Source organism: Amphibalanus amphitrite, unplaced genomic scaffold (assembly GCF_019059575.1).
Source record: "Amphibalanus amphitrite isolate SeventyFive unplaced genomic scaffold, NRLGWU_Aamphi_draft 001094F_arrow, whole genome shotgun sequence".
Taxonomy (NCBI): domain Eukaryota; kingdom Metazoa; phylum Arthropoda; class Thecostraca; order Balanomorpha; family Balanidae; genus Amphibalanus; species Amphibalanus amphitrite.
In genome coordinates this window covers 185,613-201,975 of record NW_024882588.1, presented here as the reverse complement: position 1 = coordinate 201,975, position 16,363 = coordinate 185,613, and the positions used below count along the sequence as shown (strand labels likewise).

General features: G+C 48.6%; 1 protein-coding gene across 1 annotated transcript in view; it reads right to left on the bottom strand.

The window, feature by feature from the left end:
* The window catches only part of LOC122370068, a 54,457-nt gene extending 39,287 nt beyond the window's left edge, over nucleotides 1-15,170 (bottom strand). Inside the window, exons 1-6 of the mRNA XM_043345331.1 lie at nucleotides 15,129-15,170; nucleotides 10,895-11,029; nucleotides 2,152-2,435; nucleotides 1,413-1,639; nucleotides 674-871; nucleotides 299-556 (exon numbers count right to left, since the gene is read on the bottom strand). Coding sequence (XP_043201266.1) covers nucleotides 299-556; nucleotides 674-871; nucleotides 1,413-1,639; nucleotides 2,152-2,435; nucleotides 10,895-11,029; nucleotides 15,129-15,170 — 1,144 coding nt within the window. The remainder of the gene's footprint in view (nucleotides 1-298; nucleotides 557-673; nucleotides 872-1,412; nucleotides 1,640-2,151; nucleotides 2,436-10,894; nucleotides 11,030-15,128) is intronic.
* Nucleotides 15,171-16,363: the final 1,193 nt, after the last annotated feature.

Genomic DNA, 16,363 nt, shown 5'->3' with positions numbered 1-16,363 from the left:
AGCAAAAGAAGTAAACCGAACGAATTCGCCCTTATTGATTCAAACCTCAGACTTAATTACTGATCAGACCTCGGCCGGTTTATGTGCTAATAAGCAAAAGAAGTAAACCGAACGACTTCGCCCTTCCCTTCTTTGCAAATTTCTTTCTCTCAACACACAATCATGCAACCATTTCAGGAAAGTTCATCCACTTCTTATTAGGCTACGCCATTCTCGAGATCCAGTGTCGCAACTATGTACGTGTCGACGCGACGGTGCTAGAAACTCACTCCACCAGCACCCTATCGACCCTTCTCACCAGTAATGTCCAGTCTCCTCAGCGACTGGGGCAGCAGCCGCAGCCACTTGCCGGAGCTGTCCACGGGTGGGCTCACATCGAGCCGCTCCAGAGCCTTCAGCGGCTCCAGCAGCGCCTCCAGCTGCCAGTCGCTGATGCCGGCCGGCAGCGTCAGCTCACGCAGACTGGAAGCGTTGGCACGCGCCAGCCGACGCAGAGCAGAGACCCTCAGCTTGAAGCCGCGCAGGTTAACCTTCTGCAGGGCGTGGCAGGTGGCTGCTGGAATAAAGCAGCACCAGTCAGTGAATAAGTGGTCACTTGTATGGACAAGGAATGACAGTTGCACCGGGACAAAGCGTACCAGTTCGTGCTTAGCGCGTTTCACACAGGACTCACCGACCAGTCGGAGGTCGGTGTCCGTCTCAGCGGTCGGCGCCTGCAGTTCGGTCATCTTCGGCTGGTCCTGCACCTTCAATACGAGCTCCAGGCTCGTGGCCGGCGCCGGGACCTCTCCACTACGGGTTTTCTGATCGGTTAGTTCCCGCCGACAGTCGCTGACGATATCGTCGACGGCGGACCGCCACCGTTGGCAGACTGTCGACACAGACGGAACAAAAAGGAACAGATTACATGCCAGCGGCGAGCTTCGGAATGAAAACTCGCATACAGGGAGCGTTTGCAACACTACCAAAACAAATAGGTGATAGCTAATAACCACGCTGTGGTTTTTGGTGACCTTTCGCTTCTCTAGAAACCCTCCATCCACGTGCAGACTTCTGATCAGATTGTCCCAAAGCCGACCACTCCGCTGGCTAAGTTGCGTAGTTGCGAAGAGACGCCTGCTGGATCTCCACCGAACGTGACCGTTCCGACAGCCGTGGCCGCCACAGCACAGGGGTAGCCCTGTGTACCGTGTATGAGTGCGTGTGTGTGTGTGTGTGTGTGGGTGTGTGTGCGTTTTTTTTTTTATCCATGACAGCGACCATGTTTGACTCGGAGCTTAATAGCCACACTTTGAGTGGACCGCTCTACGATGGCAAATACAAATACAAATACAAATAAGGAGAAACACCATATCGATTGTATGTTATTGTGAAACACGATACATGACCTCGCCAGTCGGCAGGACACTCACCCCGCCTGGCGCGGAACATCTCCCAGCAGTCCATCTTGCTCAGCACCATCTTCAACAACTCGTGGTCCAGAAGATAAATGGCAGGAGCCCATTGCAGTGCAGCCTCTCGCACGTCGCCGCCCGCCAGTCCCGCCTCCTCCTCAGCTTGGGTGATGACGTCACAGTTTCTGATGGCGCCACACTTGTCACAAGTGTCCCCCTTCGGAGAAGCCACCTCCTCGCCGTCACTGAGACAAGATGACGTCAGTGTGACGTGGTGTGACGTCATCAGAGATCGGACATTAGACGATAATTTCCAGAAGTCTCCACTTCCAAGACAGCACCGTACCATCGATCTGTGAAAGCCCATCTAGTGTCCCCTCCCCCCAATCCCTGTGCCACCCAGCAGCCTGCTGCCTCACAGTCACTCACAGACAAGTTGTCTACAAAACCGAGTTGTCTCTTACAAACTGTCTAGTGTCTACACAACCGGTTCGGCTCTTATCTGTAGACAAACTGTCCATACAACCGGTCAATATTTACAGACAAACTGTCTACACAACCCGGTTTACTCTTACAAACAAACTCTCTACATATCCGGGTTGACTCTTACAAACTGTCTTCACGTACACAACCGGTTTTACTCTTACAAACTATTCACAATCCCTTACAGTCAAAACCGACTTACTTCTACTGTTAACCCCCTAACGTCATCCCACCGACTAACCCCCACCTCACCCCTGCTGCCTCTCAGTCTCACCTCTGCGAACGGTCGGATGGCGCCGCTCGCCGGCGGACCTCCTGCCGCAGCTCCTCCACGACGACCTGGCGAGTGGTGCGCTCCTCGAGGACAGCCTGCCGCAGGCGGACCACCTCTTCACGTAGATGGACCACCTCCTGACGCAGTGTGGTGTTGTCTCCCTTCAGTGTGGCGTTGTCTCCCTTCAATGTGGCCACGTCTCCCTCCAGTCCGACCACCTGTTCACTCAGTGAGTAGCAGTTTTTCTTCAGTGTGGTCAGTTCCCCATCCAAACGGGCAATGTCCTGTTGATGGCGACAGGCGACGTGTCAGTTCCTCCTTCAGAAGTGCCATCTCTTCTTTCATCTGGATAAACTTCTCTTGGAGCTGTCCAGTCTCCATTTCTAAAACAGAAAACGTACGGTATGAGACTGAGAGAACGGTTTCACCTGAAACAGTCTAATGGTCGTAAGGACATGTGTCTATGGCTATTCTGTGAGTTTCTGATTTTTAACCCTCGCCCGTATAGGGGGGGGGGGGGGTCGAACGGATCCCCCCATGGTTTGTCGCGAATAACTCGCGTAAAAAGCGGCCGATCGCGACGAAACTTTCAGTACCCTCGCGTTATTCAATTTTACACCTACTCTGAAAATTTCATGACCCGGACCCCAATGACCTTTGAGCTGTGACCTACTTTTCGAGACTATGTTTGGCCGGAATCGCGATTCGGCGTATGTCGGCTCGCATTAGCCGCGCGTTTGCAGTCTTTTCGTGGTTTCAGGCGTTCAAACATGTGATATGATGTTGCCCCCATGCTTTAGGGTGGGTGTCAAGGTCACCCGAAGGTCAGGTCAGGTCATTGACCTTTGATGACCTCGGTTCAGTTTTTCGAGTTTTACATGTTTCTAGGCCAGTTTTTGCAGCAGAATTCGAATTTAGCAACCATTTGAACATTTACGAAGTAGTTTTGGTGCCTTCGTAACATGTTACGAAGCTGTCAGAGGCGGTTGACACCTACTAGGAATACCCGGCAGGACCCCTACTGCTTGACCTGACCTGACCTGACCCGACCTGGACTAAATGCATGAAGACATCATCTGTGATCAAAACTAACGTGATATTCGTGATCAACACCCCGGAAAACCCCGTAGCAGCCACATATTACGACGTTCTAACAGGTCCCGATTTTCTCGACTTTTAGGCTGGGGGGATCCAGAGCGTCGTAAGCCTCGTCGCAGCTGCGACGTGTCGCAAGTTGTGTAGTAAGTCGTTTTTGGAGGGATCAATTGATGAGTAGCGTTACTTAAGAAGTAAAGTCTATCGCAAAGTGCCTGATTTACGACACAACTTACGAATTTGAAATAGCAGTCGTAAGTTGTGTCGCAAGTTGATATGGCCTTGAGGGAGAGGTCACAGGTCACAGGTCATTGGGGTCATGGTCACGAAATTTGCATGGTACGTGGAAAATTGTTGAAACTTGAGATCCTGAAAATTTCGTTGCAATCCGTTGCCGCTAACGCGAGTTATAAAGCAAGAACCAACGGTTCGTCTATGAGGCCTCAATCCGCGCCAGCGAGAGTGTTGAACATGGTGCATAATATGTTATATTCACATTTATTGGGGTATTCAGGGTTATGAAGTAGCCTAATACCATTCCAGCAACTACTGGCGAATCCAGAAAGGCGGTCTTGGACGTTGCGAGGGGCATCCCCCAAAAGATTCTCCAAATTCTAAAAACGATGTGTCCCAGATGACCCCCATGACCTCGAATTGATCTCTGCGATGACCCCAAGTTGAACTCTGTGACCTGACGTGTCCCAGATGACCTCCAATTGAGCTTTGTGATGACCCCAAGTTGACCTCTGTAACCTGACGTGTCCCAGATGACCTCCGTGACCTCCAATAGAGCTCTGTGATGACCCCAAGTTGACCACTGTGACCTAACGTGTCCCTTGATGGCCCCAATGACCTCCAATAGAGCTCTGTGATGACCCCAAGTTGACCTCTGTTACCTGAAGTGTCCCAGATGACCTCCGTGACCTCCAATTGAGCTCTCTGATGACTCCAAGCTGACCTCTGTGACCTGATGAGTCCCAGATGACCTCCAATTGAGCTCTGTGATGACCCCAAGTTGACCTCTGTAGCCTGACGTGTCACAGATGACCTGTGTGATCTCCAATAGAGCTCTGTGGTGACCCCAAGTTGACCTCTGTGACCTGACGTGTCCCAGATGACCTCCAATTGAGCTCTGTGATGACCCCAAGTTGACCTCTGTAACCTGACGTGTCCCAGATGACCTCCGTGACCTCCAATTGAGCTCTGTGATGACCTCAAGTTGACCTCTGTGACCTGACGTGTCCCATATGACCTCTGTAACCTCTAAGTGACCCCTCTGACGACTCCAAGCTGACCTATCTGACCTGATGTGCCCCAGATAACCGCCATGACCTTCAATTGAGCTCTGTGATGACCCCAAGTTGACCTCTGTGACTTGACGTGTCCCAGATGACCTCCGTGACCTCCAATTGAGCTCTTTGATGACCTCAAGCTGACCTCTGTGACCTGGCGTGTCCCAGATGACCCCCAGTTGAGCTCTGTGATGACCCCGAGTTGACCTCTGTAACCTGACGTGCCCCCAAGTTGCCTTCTGTGACCTGACGTGTCTCAGATTACTTCCGTGGTCTCCAATTGAGCTCTGTGATGACCCCAAGTTGACCTCCGTGACCTGAAGTGTCCCAGATGACCTCTGAAACTTCCAATTGTGACCTCAATCTCCAACTCTACTAACTCTCTGTGACCTCATACTCTCTTAACTCATTTCTTCTAAAGCATCGCTTCTAGATGCCCTATAGCGCCACGAATCTCCTGTCATCGATCCCAAAATTCATCGCAACTCACGTGAGCGTTAGCAACCACAAGTCACCCAGTTGAGACAAAGCTTCAGAATCAGAGAACATGCTTGAACTGGCTGTCTCATAAGCTCGCAAACCAGAAGGGCGAATGTTCCTTTATGCTTGATAGAGTTTTCGACCTTACTGACGCTTACTACGGGATCAGCTGATCGTGTAGCCTTTTAAATTCTCGAGTAAAGCGGGTATTTAAACCTTGTCGCAGCTACGTTCTGTCGTATCCTCCGACAAACCCCTCTTTCCTCAACATCCCTCCTTTTTCGCTACGACACAACTTGCGACGGGACATGTGTCGTAACTTGCGACGTGTCGTAGATGGACTTGCGACGCCCTGGATCCCCCCGGCCTTAGGTCATTGACCTGACCTGCAAGGTCAACCAATGACCTAGGACCTTAAAATTCGGTATCATCGGCTTCCTCTCGTCACGGGCAACACGCTCGTTTTTTCCGCGAAGCTCTAGCTCGATCAGGGGCGAAACGGCAAGGGGGTCCAACGGACCCCCCCCTTTATGTTCGCGGCTGGAAAAACACCAATACGGGTGAGGGTTAACACACGCCGTTGTTGGTCGAAAATCTCGAAATCATGACGTCACTAAAGCCTCAATCCATAAACTTTCTTTGACAAATTTGTTTGAAGTTTCGTCTATCTGAACTTCAGTCAATTCTTTACATGTTAGCAAAATTTGCCGTGCCTGTTGTGTCCCGTTTTTTTTTTTAAGCTAAGGCGCGTAAAAAATGGGGGCGCTGCGCTAGCTCCCCCCACTACCCCGCAGGTTAACCCGCACTTCGCTGACGGCCCTGAATTTCCACGCCCTACTGGGGAGTGTTGAACACATATGCGTCGCCAGAGATTTTCGGTTGGGGGGGGGGGCATAATCAACTTTTGTGTTAAATCTTGCCTTTCCCCAGTCGTTACTCACTCGTTTTACATATCATTCGACGCGCAATGGCGCAAGGAATCCGATGGTGTCAAAGTTTTCCTTCTAGCTATGTCATTTCATTTTTTACAGAAAAATTCGAAATTTTGAAATTTATAGACAAAAACGACCGGTAAAATTACAGTGGCTGCGATTGCCGACGCACTACAGAGGGCCCCTGTCCAGCCTCGTCGCTCATGATCATTAGGTACCCAGAAAAAGGTGAAAAACGCTCCATTTAATTGCATCACCCTGCTAAAACCTCCATTCATGCATGCATGCAGAGGTTTTACGTGAAATGCATAGGGCTTATCCCAGCCGCCGATTGTAGCTAAGTTGGGCATTCGGCGGAGACCAAGGCTGGGGGATCCGCTCTCATTGTTGATGAGAGTGAATGTCGGAAGTGTGAATCGCAAATAATTCATTTTTGCTCCAGTGCACTGGAGCAAAAATGAGTGCTTAAGGGCCTTCCTCTCACTGCAGTGAGAGGAAGTGTTTTGTTCACTCGAGTGTGAACAAAAAGTTTCTCGTTTTTCGTGTGACAGGAAGCGCTGCAAACGCGAACAAAAAATGTTTAACGGAACCAAAAATTAAACACGGCATAGCGGCAAGGGATCCCTTAGGCTTGGGACTTCCAGGCCATTGCAGGCCATTGAGGGTCAGTGTGGATTCTTAAAAGCCTGCTTAGGATCCCGGAGATCGGCGTGGGTCACCCCAAATATTAACGCGCGTGTGGTGCTTAAGGGCCTTCCGAGCCCAAGGTGGGGCCCTCAGAAGCCAGTGTGGGCGGCGGGCGCTAAGAGACTAGGCCCAGTGTGAGCATGGAGCCCTCGGATAATGTATGCACCATCGGGGTCTGCGTCAAATCCCTAAGGATTTGCTTCTTATGTAGGGACATAAGAAACATTTGTTGCAGCCCTCAGAGGGGCACGTGAGTTGTGACCCCTCAGATGCCAGTTTGGGGTTAGCAAAGTCTATCGCCTCAAAAGCTCGAAATTTTCGAAGGCATCCTCAAAGATTCGTGTGGCTCTTCAGAGGTCTACGCATGTGTAAGATCCTCAAAGATCCCTGTATGGGCCCTCAGAGAACATGGACACCAGTGGGACTCTCAGAGGCCGGTTTGGGCACTCCGAATGCCTCTTAGAGCTCAGTGGAGCTCCTTAGGAGCCTGTGTGATAAGCAAGCTCATGAGCCCTACGGCACTTGAACGATGCTTGAGCCTGTCGCAGACAATTGACAAGAGTTGAGGAAGGCCGCGAAGATTTCGTGTCACGCTTTGAACGAAAATTATATGTCAGCAATCCAAAACTTATGAAAATCAGCTATAACATGTAACAAAGAACCAACTAGGAACATGGAATGAATCACAGCATTGACATTTCCGAGTCTGGAGTCGAAGTCTTGAAGATATTGGCGACTGCGACTCTGACTCTGGTTTGAACTGCACGATCCAACCGAGTCTGACCTCACAGGCATTCTCAGAAAGGTACCCCCATTTTTTCGACTCTAAAATCTCATCGGATCTGTATCGATATCAGGAGGTGCCCGGTCCGAGGTTGGAGGGGGGGGGGCAAGCTGCCCCGCTTGCCCCCCGTGGCGAAGCTAATGCACAGTTCACTCGAAGCTTCAAGCCTATTCACTTTTCGCCACCTGTCATGCACTGAGACGTAAGAGGGTCTCTCGCCGTATCACTTCCCCACGACTACCGCTCCCCTCCCCACACCAGCGGTCCCCCCCTCCACCCCCGCTAGTGACCCCCTGACCCCTGTCTACCGCCGACACCAAGCACCGGCCACCCGACCCCCGGTGTCATGTCTCCGTCGGCTGACGCGGTCGTGGATCGGCTCCGTGTCTGTGTGTTCAGGCGGCAGAAACACAGGTAGAGAGCAACACTGGAGCCAGAGAGAGAGAGAGAGAGGGAGAGGGGAGAGAGAGAGAGAGAGAAAGAGAGAGAGAGAGAGAGAGAGAGAGAGAGAGAGAGAGAGAGAGAGAGAGAGAGAGAGAGAGACACGGCCCGCCGTACCGGTCAAATCTCCGAGCCGTGGTCCAAATGGAAGGACTCGATTCCCAGTAATCACTCCGTTGGTGAGTCACGGCCTTCCTTCGCTGTGGATTACCCATCAGTGGTGCTCATCCCAAATCATTGGAAAGCCAATACCAAACCGGGATGGCAATGGCTTGGTTTCATTATACCACAAACGTTGGTATCCGATTGACATCTCTTAACCCGCGCCCTGCTGGGGGTCCTGGATTTCCACGCCCTGCTGGGGGGGGGGGGTGTTTGAACACCCCCCCCCTTGTAACTCGGCTCCTGGGCCACGTAGCGATACGCGGAAGGCGGCGTTCGAAAGAGCGCAAAAAATAATGACGAAATCACTTCGGTCAATTTTTTGGTCAGGTCAAAGGTCAGGTCACCAGAGGTCATTGAAGGCAAAATTTCGCCGATTTCCAGGTCCAATGTCGAAAATTTCCAAGAAGCCAACGCATAATTCGGGAACCAATAGAGCTACAGCGCCGCGGAAAAGCGCATTCGATAGCCCTATTAACGCCCTTTCTGAGTAATTCTCTCAGATTTGACCTAACGTCAACGGTTTTGCCTGCAGGGGGCAAAAACTGCAAAAATAACCGATTTTTTCGAAAACAGTTTTTCTGCAATAACTTTTGACCCAAGCCTTGTACGAGCTTACTTTTACCGGCATCGTGTTCCTCTCGTCAAGACGCATCGAATGAACTATAATTTGACCTTGAAAGGTCAACTTGAAAATTTGACCTCAGGTCAAGGTCATGACCTGACCGGAAAGGGTCATGTTGCATATCAGTCGATCCGTATCGTCGAGCTGAACACATCTAAGGCGTTTTCATTGCTCTAGCATGCCTCTATCAAAAGTTATTTGCGAAAAACTGTTAGATACCATTCGTGACCTAAGATGACCTCAGGGCATAAACAAGGGTCACGGACACCATTTTCAAGTTCAGTGTGTCTAAACCACTTGTAATTCGGTGTTTGGGAGTGTTTATAATGTCTTTCATCCAAAAGAGGCGCATTTCAATTTTCTCCCATTGACTTATAATGGGGAGGTCGCAAAATTGACCTGACCTTAGGTCATCGATATCAAAATTCTGAGATATACATTTTGTACATGCTATTGCTCTTAGCAATCGCTGAAAGTTTCAAAGCGATCGGTCACTCGGTGTAGCTATGACAGACATTGAAAGTTTTTATAAGGTGAGGTCACTTCAAGTGACCTGGTGACCTGACCTTGAATGACCTTGGTCATTCAAGGTCAGGTCAGGTCATTTTCACAACATGTGTAGAATTTATGTATGATAAGGTGTACCAAAAACGGCGGCGCTCCGCGCCGCCGTTTTGGAGATATTCGCGAAAAACCACAGGGGGGGGGGGTGTTCAAACACCCCCCCCCAGCAGGGCGCGGGTTAAAGTTATAATCCATCCGTTCCTGACATAAGGTCTGCTATTAGGTAACCAGGGGTCAGCAAGAGACATTATAGCTATTCAACGCTATTTTCTAACATCCCGACAAAAACTTCATCGATTCTATAGAACGTAATAATTAAAGGGACCCTCCCACCTTAACATTAGTTTTGAGTTGAGATAGCCAAATTGGTGGCCATGGCCTGAAAATACCGGTTTGGGCATTCACAACATCGAAAAATGCTTTAATTCGGAGATATGGAATTTCAAACTTGCAGTTTTCGGATTCTAAGGGGCTAATGCATTGGTATGCCCCCTTAGAATTTGTGACGTCAGCGGAGATCTAACGATTTTTAAATCTTTTACCTAAACGTTTGGCAGCACGCGGTGGTATATGCTGCTTTGCGCGCAACAAATGCCGCACTTTCAAATAAAGTCGCTAGGAACAGCGGAGATCCCAAAAAGTAAACAAAAGTAAAAGTCTAATATCTTGAAAACCGGTGAATATTTTTCGATGAAATTTGGTAGATATTCATTTTTGCTCTTTCTGAACCGAGCGACATCACTTTCATGCCAATTCATTAACTTTTTTGAAGGTGGGAGGGTCCCTTTAAGATAAAAGTCACATAGGAATAACACCCCGACAATAACTATAACGATTCTATAAAACGTAATAAGATAAAAGTCACATAGGAAATACGTCGTCAAATCTGACCTGACAGGTATATAGGGCCGTGACCAGACCAAACTCCTCAGACTGAGACAAGCTCCTCATCCTGGTAGCTGAGACGTTTCCATGGCAACCGCCAGCCAGTCGCGCCCAACGGCAGAAAGGGACTTCCCCTCTCCCACGCGCAGCGGGGCGAACTGGAACCGCGTCAGGGGGACTCCCCGTTCAGGAAAACTGAAGCCGAGTGTCCGTTGTTTTTTAGATAAGTACGCTCCTTACCATGTTTTTACATGTCCTGATTATTGAAAGAGTTGTAAACATCACGATAATCCATCCAGGCCCTGGTCTCAACTCTCAGGCCTCCCAATCAGCTTCACCTAGCCCGGCCAAAACTAGCCCTGCCTGACTAATCTTTACCTAACCCAACAACACTTCACTCTGCACCCATGGCCCTATGATACCCCTACAACTGCCTAACCCTGAATAACTACCACTGGCAGAAAGCTATCCTGCAGATTACGTCAGACTGATGGGGATGTGTCACGTGACCTACTCACCCCAGCTGATTACCTCAATGTTGGGCGCGCTGATAAACATCGTTATTTAGATTTAAGGCATGGAACAGAACAGAACCTATGCTTGTTTAACTGTTGGAGCTCAGCATTCGGCCCTGCCTTCAACACGGTACCGTGCCGCTGAGGACTAGCCCCTGGAAAATACCCACAGGTCACACAAAGACCACACTGTTTAGCCAGCTCCTCCCCCCCCTCTCATCCCCACAGAGATGTGTGACCGTCTGTGTCATCCCTTCCCTGACCCCTCGCTTTGACCTCACCTCGTCTCCTCTGTCCGTACTGCCGTCTTCGCCGTCCGTATTTCTCCGTCTCCACTTTCCGTACTCCCACCTGCTACGCCAGACTTCCAGCAGCCACTGGCAGTCCCAAGGCCGTCGCTCGACCGTCGGCCACCTCTGGTTCCGACAATCGCCGATAGGTGGCAGCAGGTCCTGTGCTCAGTCTGCCGTATGTGGTTCCGACTAGTGATGTCAAGTACTGAAAATCGTGATACCGATACCAAACCAGATACCAACAAAAACCATGAGAAAATACCGAAACCGAACCGACTTTGGAAAATGAGAAAAATACCAACTTTTTACCAAATTAGCTGCCTCTTTTACATTAGTCAGGATTCATAATACCAACAAAATAGGGGAGAGTGGGGAAAGATGCCCAGGGTTTTGCTATGTCATATATTATTTGAAAATGACGATGGGAAAGCAAAAACTTGGAGTTTCAACGGAAGCCGACATCATTTTTCTCCAAAAATATCACACTTTCGTGCCTGAAATATTATAACTTTTTTTTGCTATTAAAGGAAATAGTTCACTTTTTAACATGGGTTTTGAACTGGAATAGCAGTTACGTAGCCTGGGCTGAGACGAGCATAAATCAGGAGCTTTTACAGCCCAACGATCACCCTAGGCAAAGATATTCTATTTCTCGTCCCGAAAAAGGTGTCTTGCATTGAGGATGTGTGCCTTGCATATATTCGCATCCAGTATGAAAAGAGCATGGGTACCAAAAATTATTCAGAAACTAGAGAAATTATCTACGAGAACTCTAGAGAAATTCTCGTACTGATCAATAAGGACATTCAGCAGCAGCAGATCGCCCAAATGCCGGTGGCCGCGATAATTTATCTAGTTTCTGAAGAATTTTCGGGACCCATGCTCTTTTCATACTGGATCGCCTGTGCCTTACAGAAACTGAAAAGTTCTTCCTATATCAAAATATAGAAAAATAATCTTTTGTTATAAATAGGTTTTATTTTCTTTGCTGATCATGTTGAACATAAAAAATCATAAATCCATTGCAAAAAAATAATTTCGTGAAAGTGAACTATTTCCTTTAACCCGCGCCCAGATGGGGTCTGCCGAGCAACGCGGTCTGATGGGGGGGGGGCCATTTTGGCCCCCCCCTCAGATCTCGAGAACCACGCAACATAGCGACAAGCGGTAAACGGTGTTGGATAGCCCCAACGGGGAACTACCTTGTGACCCAATTTCATTGACCTCGGTCAAACCGATGACGTCACAGGTCAGGTCAAAGGTCGAATTTTCACCGTTTACAGGCATTTCAAGAAATGCGTTGTAAAATCGTGTAAAATGCATCTCATTGAAAATCATCGATGGGGAAATGTTCTTCAAACACATATTTTGCTATTTGAGGTCACTGATACCAGGTCAGGTCACAGAGGTCAGGTCACTGGGGGGTCACAATATGAAAGTGTCGTATGATACATGTTTTATGGTCCATTTTACATGACAAATGCGATTATGTGGGTCAGACAGACTTTAGGGCCAGCTTAGGTCACGTTTTGGTCAAGGTCAGGTCAAGGTCAGGTCAAGGTCAGGTCAAATTAGGTCAAATTTCAAAGTTGATATTTTTGCATAAAATGGGTATCGATTCGATGCAGCTCGTCACGGGGAGTTCAATGGTGGTCTCCGTTTTGCGCTACGAGGTCTAGAATTGCTAAAAATTGAGTTCAAAAATTTGACGTCATCAATTTTTAACAGTTTTTTTCGCTATAACTTGGCCAAAAAAAGAGGTATCGATCTAAAATTTGGTATGCATATCGAAGAGCGCAGGGACTATCACATATATTCCGTTTTTTCGAAATTCGAAAATTTTTTGGAAATTTTTTGAGTTTTTCTAAAAAAATCAATTTTTTTGATTTTTGGGGGTCAAAATCCAAAAATTTCGAAAATCCGAGATAGCAGTTTTGTAGCCCCGTCTTTTGTCTACACAACCACATAAATAACTTTAAAATTGCTTGTTAACTGTAGAATTGGTGAGCGTTTCAAGATGTCATGTTTTTTGCTCATTTTTACTCGAACATGACCTCAGTTTGACCTCAATAACTCCTGACCTGAGGTGACCTGTGACTTGAAATTTTGTGTGAAGGTGTCAAATTGATGTCCGGTAAGGTACCCAAAATTTGGCGGCGCTGCGCGCCGCCGTTTTCTCGCTATTTAAGAAAAACCACAGGGGGGGGGGCAAAATGGCCCCCCCCATCAGGGCGCGGGTTAAGCATTTTCCTGAAGAAGTGAAAGGGGGCATCTTACCCCACAGGGTGGGAAAGACGCCCCCTGACGTTGGGAAAGATGCCCCCTGCACTATAAGTGGCATAAATGGGCACGTGAATCGCCTGAACGAATCAGTAGTCCCTTCGAGCCTGCAGTAGACACCAAACGTCATCGTAAGGGCCCTCAAAAGTAGTCGTAAGGGGCTTCAGAGTTCATCATAGTCCAGCGCGGCCAAACAAGCCTCCGTGGTGGCGTTGGGAGACCAATGTGGGGCTCTTATAGGTCTTCATGATGCTTGAGGGCCCTCTAGCCCATCGTGGGGACCTCCGATGCCGACGCGGCCCGTGGGGCCAACGTGGGAGCCCTCAAAGGATGTCGTGAGGGGCCCTGGAGCCAATAATGGGGCCCAGAGAGGCCGTCGTGAGGGCTCTCAGAGTCAGATGCCGCCCAAAAAGTCGCTATGTGGGCCGAGAGACCGGCATGGGGAGCACCCGACCGTACTGGACTCTCAATAGTCTCAGATCGGCTTTTGTCTACATCACAAGTATGTAATAAATGATTTGACGGGCTGTTTGAAGGACAGCCTAATGATTTAGGGGGGCGTCTTTCCCCATCAGGACAGGGGGCATCTTACCCCAAGGTACCGAAGTAACATTAAATCAGTACAATTTGTTAGCCATAAAACTACACCCTGAAACAAACTGTTTGGGACACAGTACACGCATGCTAATGTATCACGACTATAGCAAGGGACGCAAAAATTATTTACCTTCTTTGATATTTACAATGTTTTGACACCAAAATACTTTTTGAAAGCAGCAAATAAAAAACATGCAATCATCAGCCAGCCGTTGCCCAACTGAGCTTCGCAAATTTTTGTGCAGTTAACAAGGCAGGCTTCCGCTTTACGCTAAGAACATTAATTTCCAGGTCCGATTCTTTGTTTCGCCGCTAGAGGGGGTGGGGCGTCTTTCCCACCCTGGGCATCTTACCCCACTCTCCCCTACCGAAAACCTTAGCATTGAAATACCAAATACCAAGTTGGTATCGGTTTGGTATCGGTATTCGGTATACCAAAAAGTTGGTATCCAATTGACATCTCTAGTTTCGACAACCGCCGATAGATGACAGCTGGTTTCCAGCAGTCTGTCAGTCCGTGGCAATGAATTTTACCTTTAACTTTTGATTTTTACCTTTTAAATTTCACCAGCCGTGTAATTCGCTCCCCAAAGTTCAAAGAATATTTAAAGGTACATACTACATCCACAATGCAGTGGCTCTTCCGCACCCGAGTCACCTTACGACTACGTCAGTGGAGGTAAACCCAGGGTATAGGGCAAAGCAACGGTGAGGCTAAGACAGATAAACACAAACACAGTACCATTCACTCCTTGCATTCACTTATCAGCCATCAGTCCCAGTACCACAACAGTACCACGTGTACAGCAGCAGCTGCCAGCTGCTTAAGATGGCGTTTGAAGGAACATCCGGTGAGGCATTTCCTAGCTCGCTCGGGAGCTGGTTAAACATTGCACTGCAGTGTGATAGCCGCCTGGTGCTGGAGAATGTCTGTCTGTTCTCTGGCAGTGGCAGTGCAGCTGGCCGATCTGGCGAGTAGGATTGTGGAGTACAGACATGCGAAAACATGGCTGCAATGTCGGCAGGTAATTCAGTATCTAGAGCGACTTTTTAATCAAGTCTATGGTAGCTCACGAGCAGCTTAGCGCGTAACCACCCGAGTTGATGAAACACGTCAGAAATGTGATCAAATTTGTGCCGGCCGCTCACAACACGAGCTCAGAAATTGAACAGTTTCTGAATGCGGTGCTTTTCTGTTTTAGCGCAGAACCCGTAGATGGAGATGCAGTGCAGCAGAAGCGAATTGAGCTAACCACAACCGCGTTCACAATGTAAGCAACGGTCCGGTAGGTATGACATACTTGGAATGGGACAGCGATAATAAAAGATCGGTACATTTGCCAACCAGCTGGCTAACATCATCCCCGAACGTCAGATGTCTGTCCATAGTGAGGCCGATGTTTTTAACTGTGCGGCTTTCAGAGATGACCGACTGTCCAAACTTAATCTGCACTGGCTGGATGTCCTGCAAAGCTATTTTGGTGCCATGAACGTTTTCGCTTGATTGATTTTCATGTCATAGTGTACTGAATATTTGTTACAGTGTATGATGAAGAGGTCGCAAAATTGACTTGACCATAGGTCACCGATATCGAAATTCCGAGATAAATATTTTATACATACATACTGTTACTCTTATCAATCGCTGAAAGTTTCAAGGCGATCGTTCAGTCGCTGTAGCTAGACGAGGATTGAAACTTTTTTCTGAGGTGAGGTCACTTGACCTGACCTGGTGACCTGACCTTGAGAGCCCTGGGTCTGATTTTTTTTTTACAAAATGTGCGGAAAAGATGCATGAATAGGTGTGCCAAAAACAGGGGCGCTCCGCGCCGCCGTTTTTGAGATATCTGCGAAAAACCGCAGGGGGTGTTCAAACACCCCCTGGCCAGGCGCGGGTTAAACAATGCAAAATTGCAATGGTCAATGATCGGACCACGAACGTTTTCAGGTAAAGGTATTGATTAGAACTGAGTGATAAACGTTACGTCAATATTCACCACTTTTTAGAGGTGAGTACCTAATTGAGAAAACAACCGAAAGGCCCTATTGGACACTCCCCTCTATGTGATAGGGCCACTGGGGGTATCCAGCCTTCTAAAAGTGATAATGGCCCGCACTGGCGGTATCCAGCCTTCAGCAAAATAATAATGGCCACTGGCGGTATGCAGCCTTCTAAAAGTGATAATGGCCACTTGGGGTATCCAGCCTTCAGCAAAATAATAGCGGCCACTGGCGGTATCCAGCCTTCAGTAAAATAATAGCGGCCACTGGCGGTATCCAGCCTTTTAACCCTCGCCCGCACATGCCATTTTCCCATCCTAGAACGCACATGGGGGGGTGGTTGCCACCCCCCCCCCGCGCCGTTTCGTTCCTGTTGGAGATAGAGCTTAGCGGTAAGGACCAAAAAGATTCTTTGGGAAGAGACGAATCCAATGATACCCAGTTTTACCTTCTCAGGTCAGTCATTGACCTTCCAGGTCAGGTCAAACTAAAAAATGTTGCTGTTTTAGGTCACCGTTGGATATCAAGCGCGCTGCTTGTCATATACCGATGACGATGCCGTTTTCTGGTGCCAAGCCA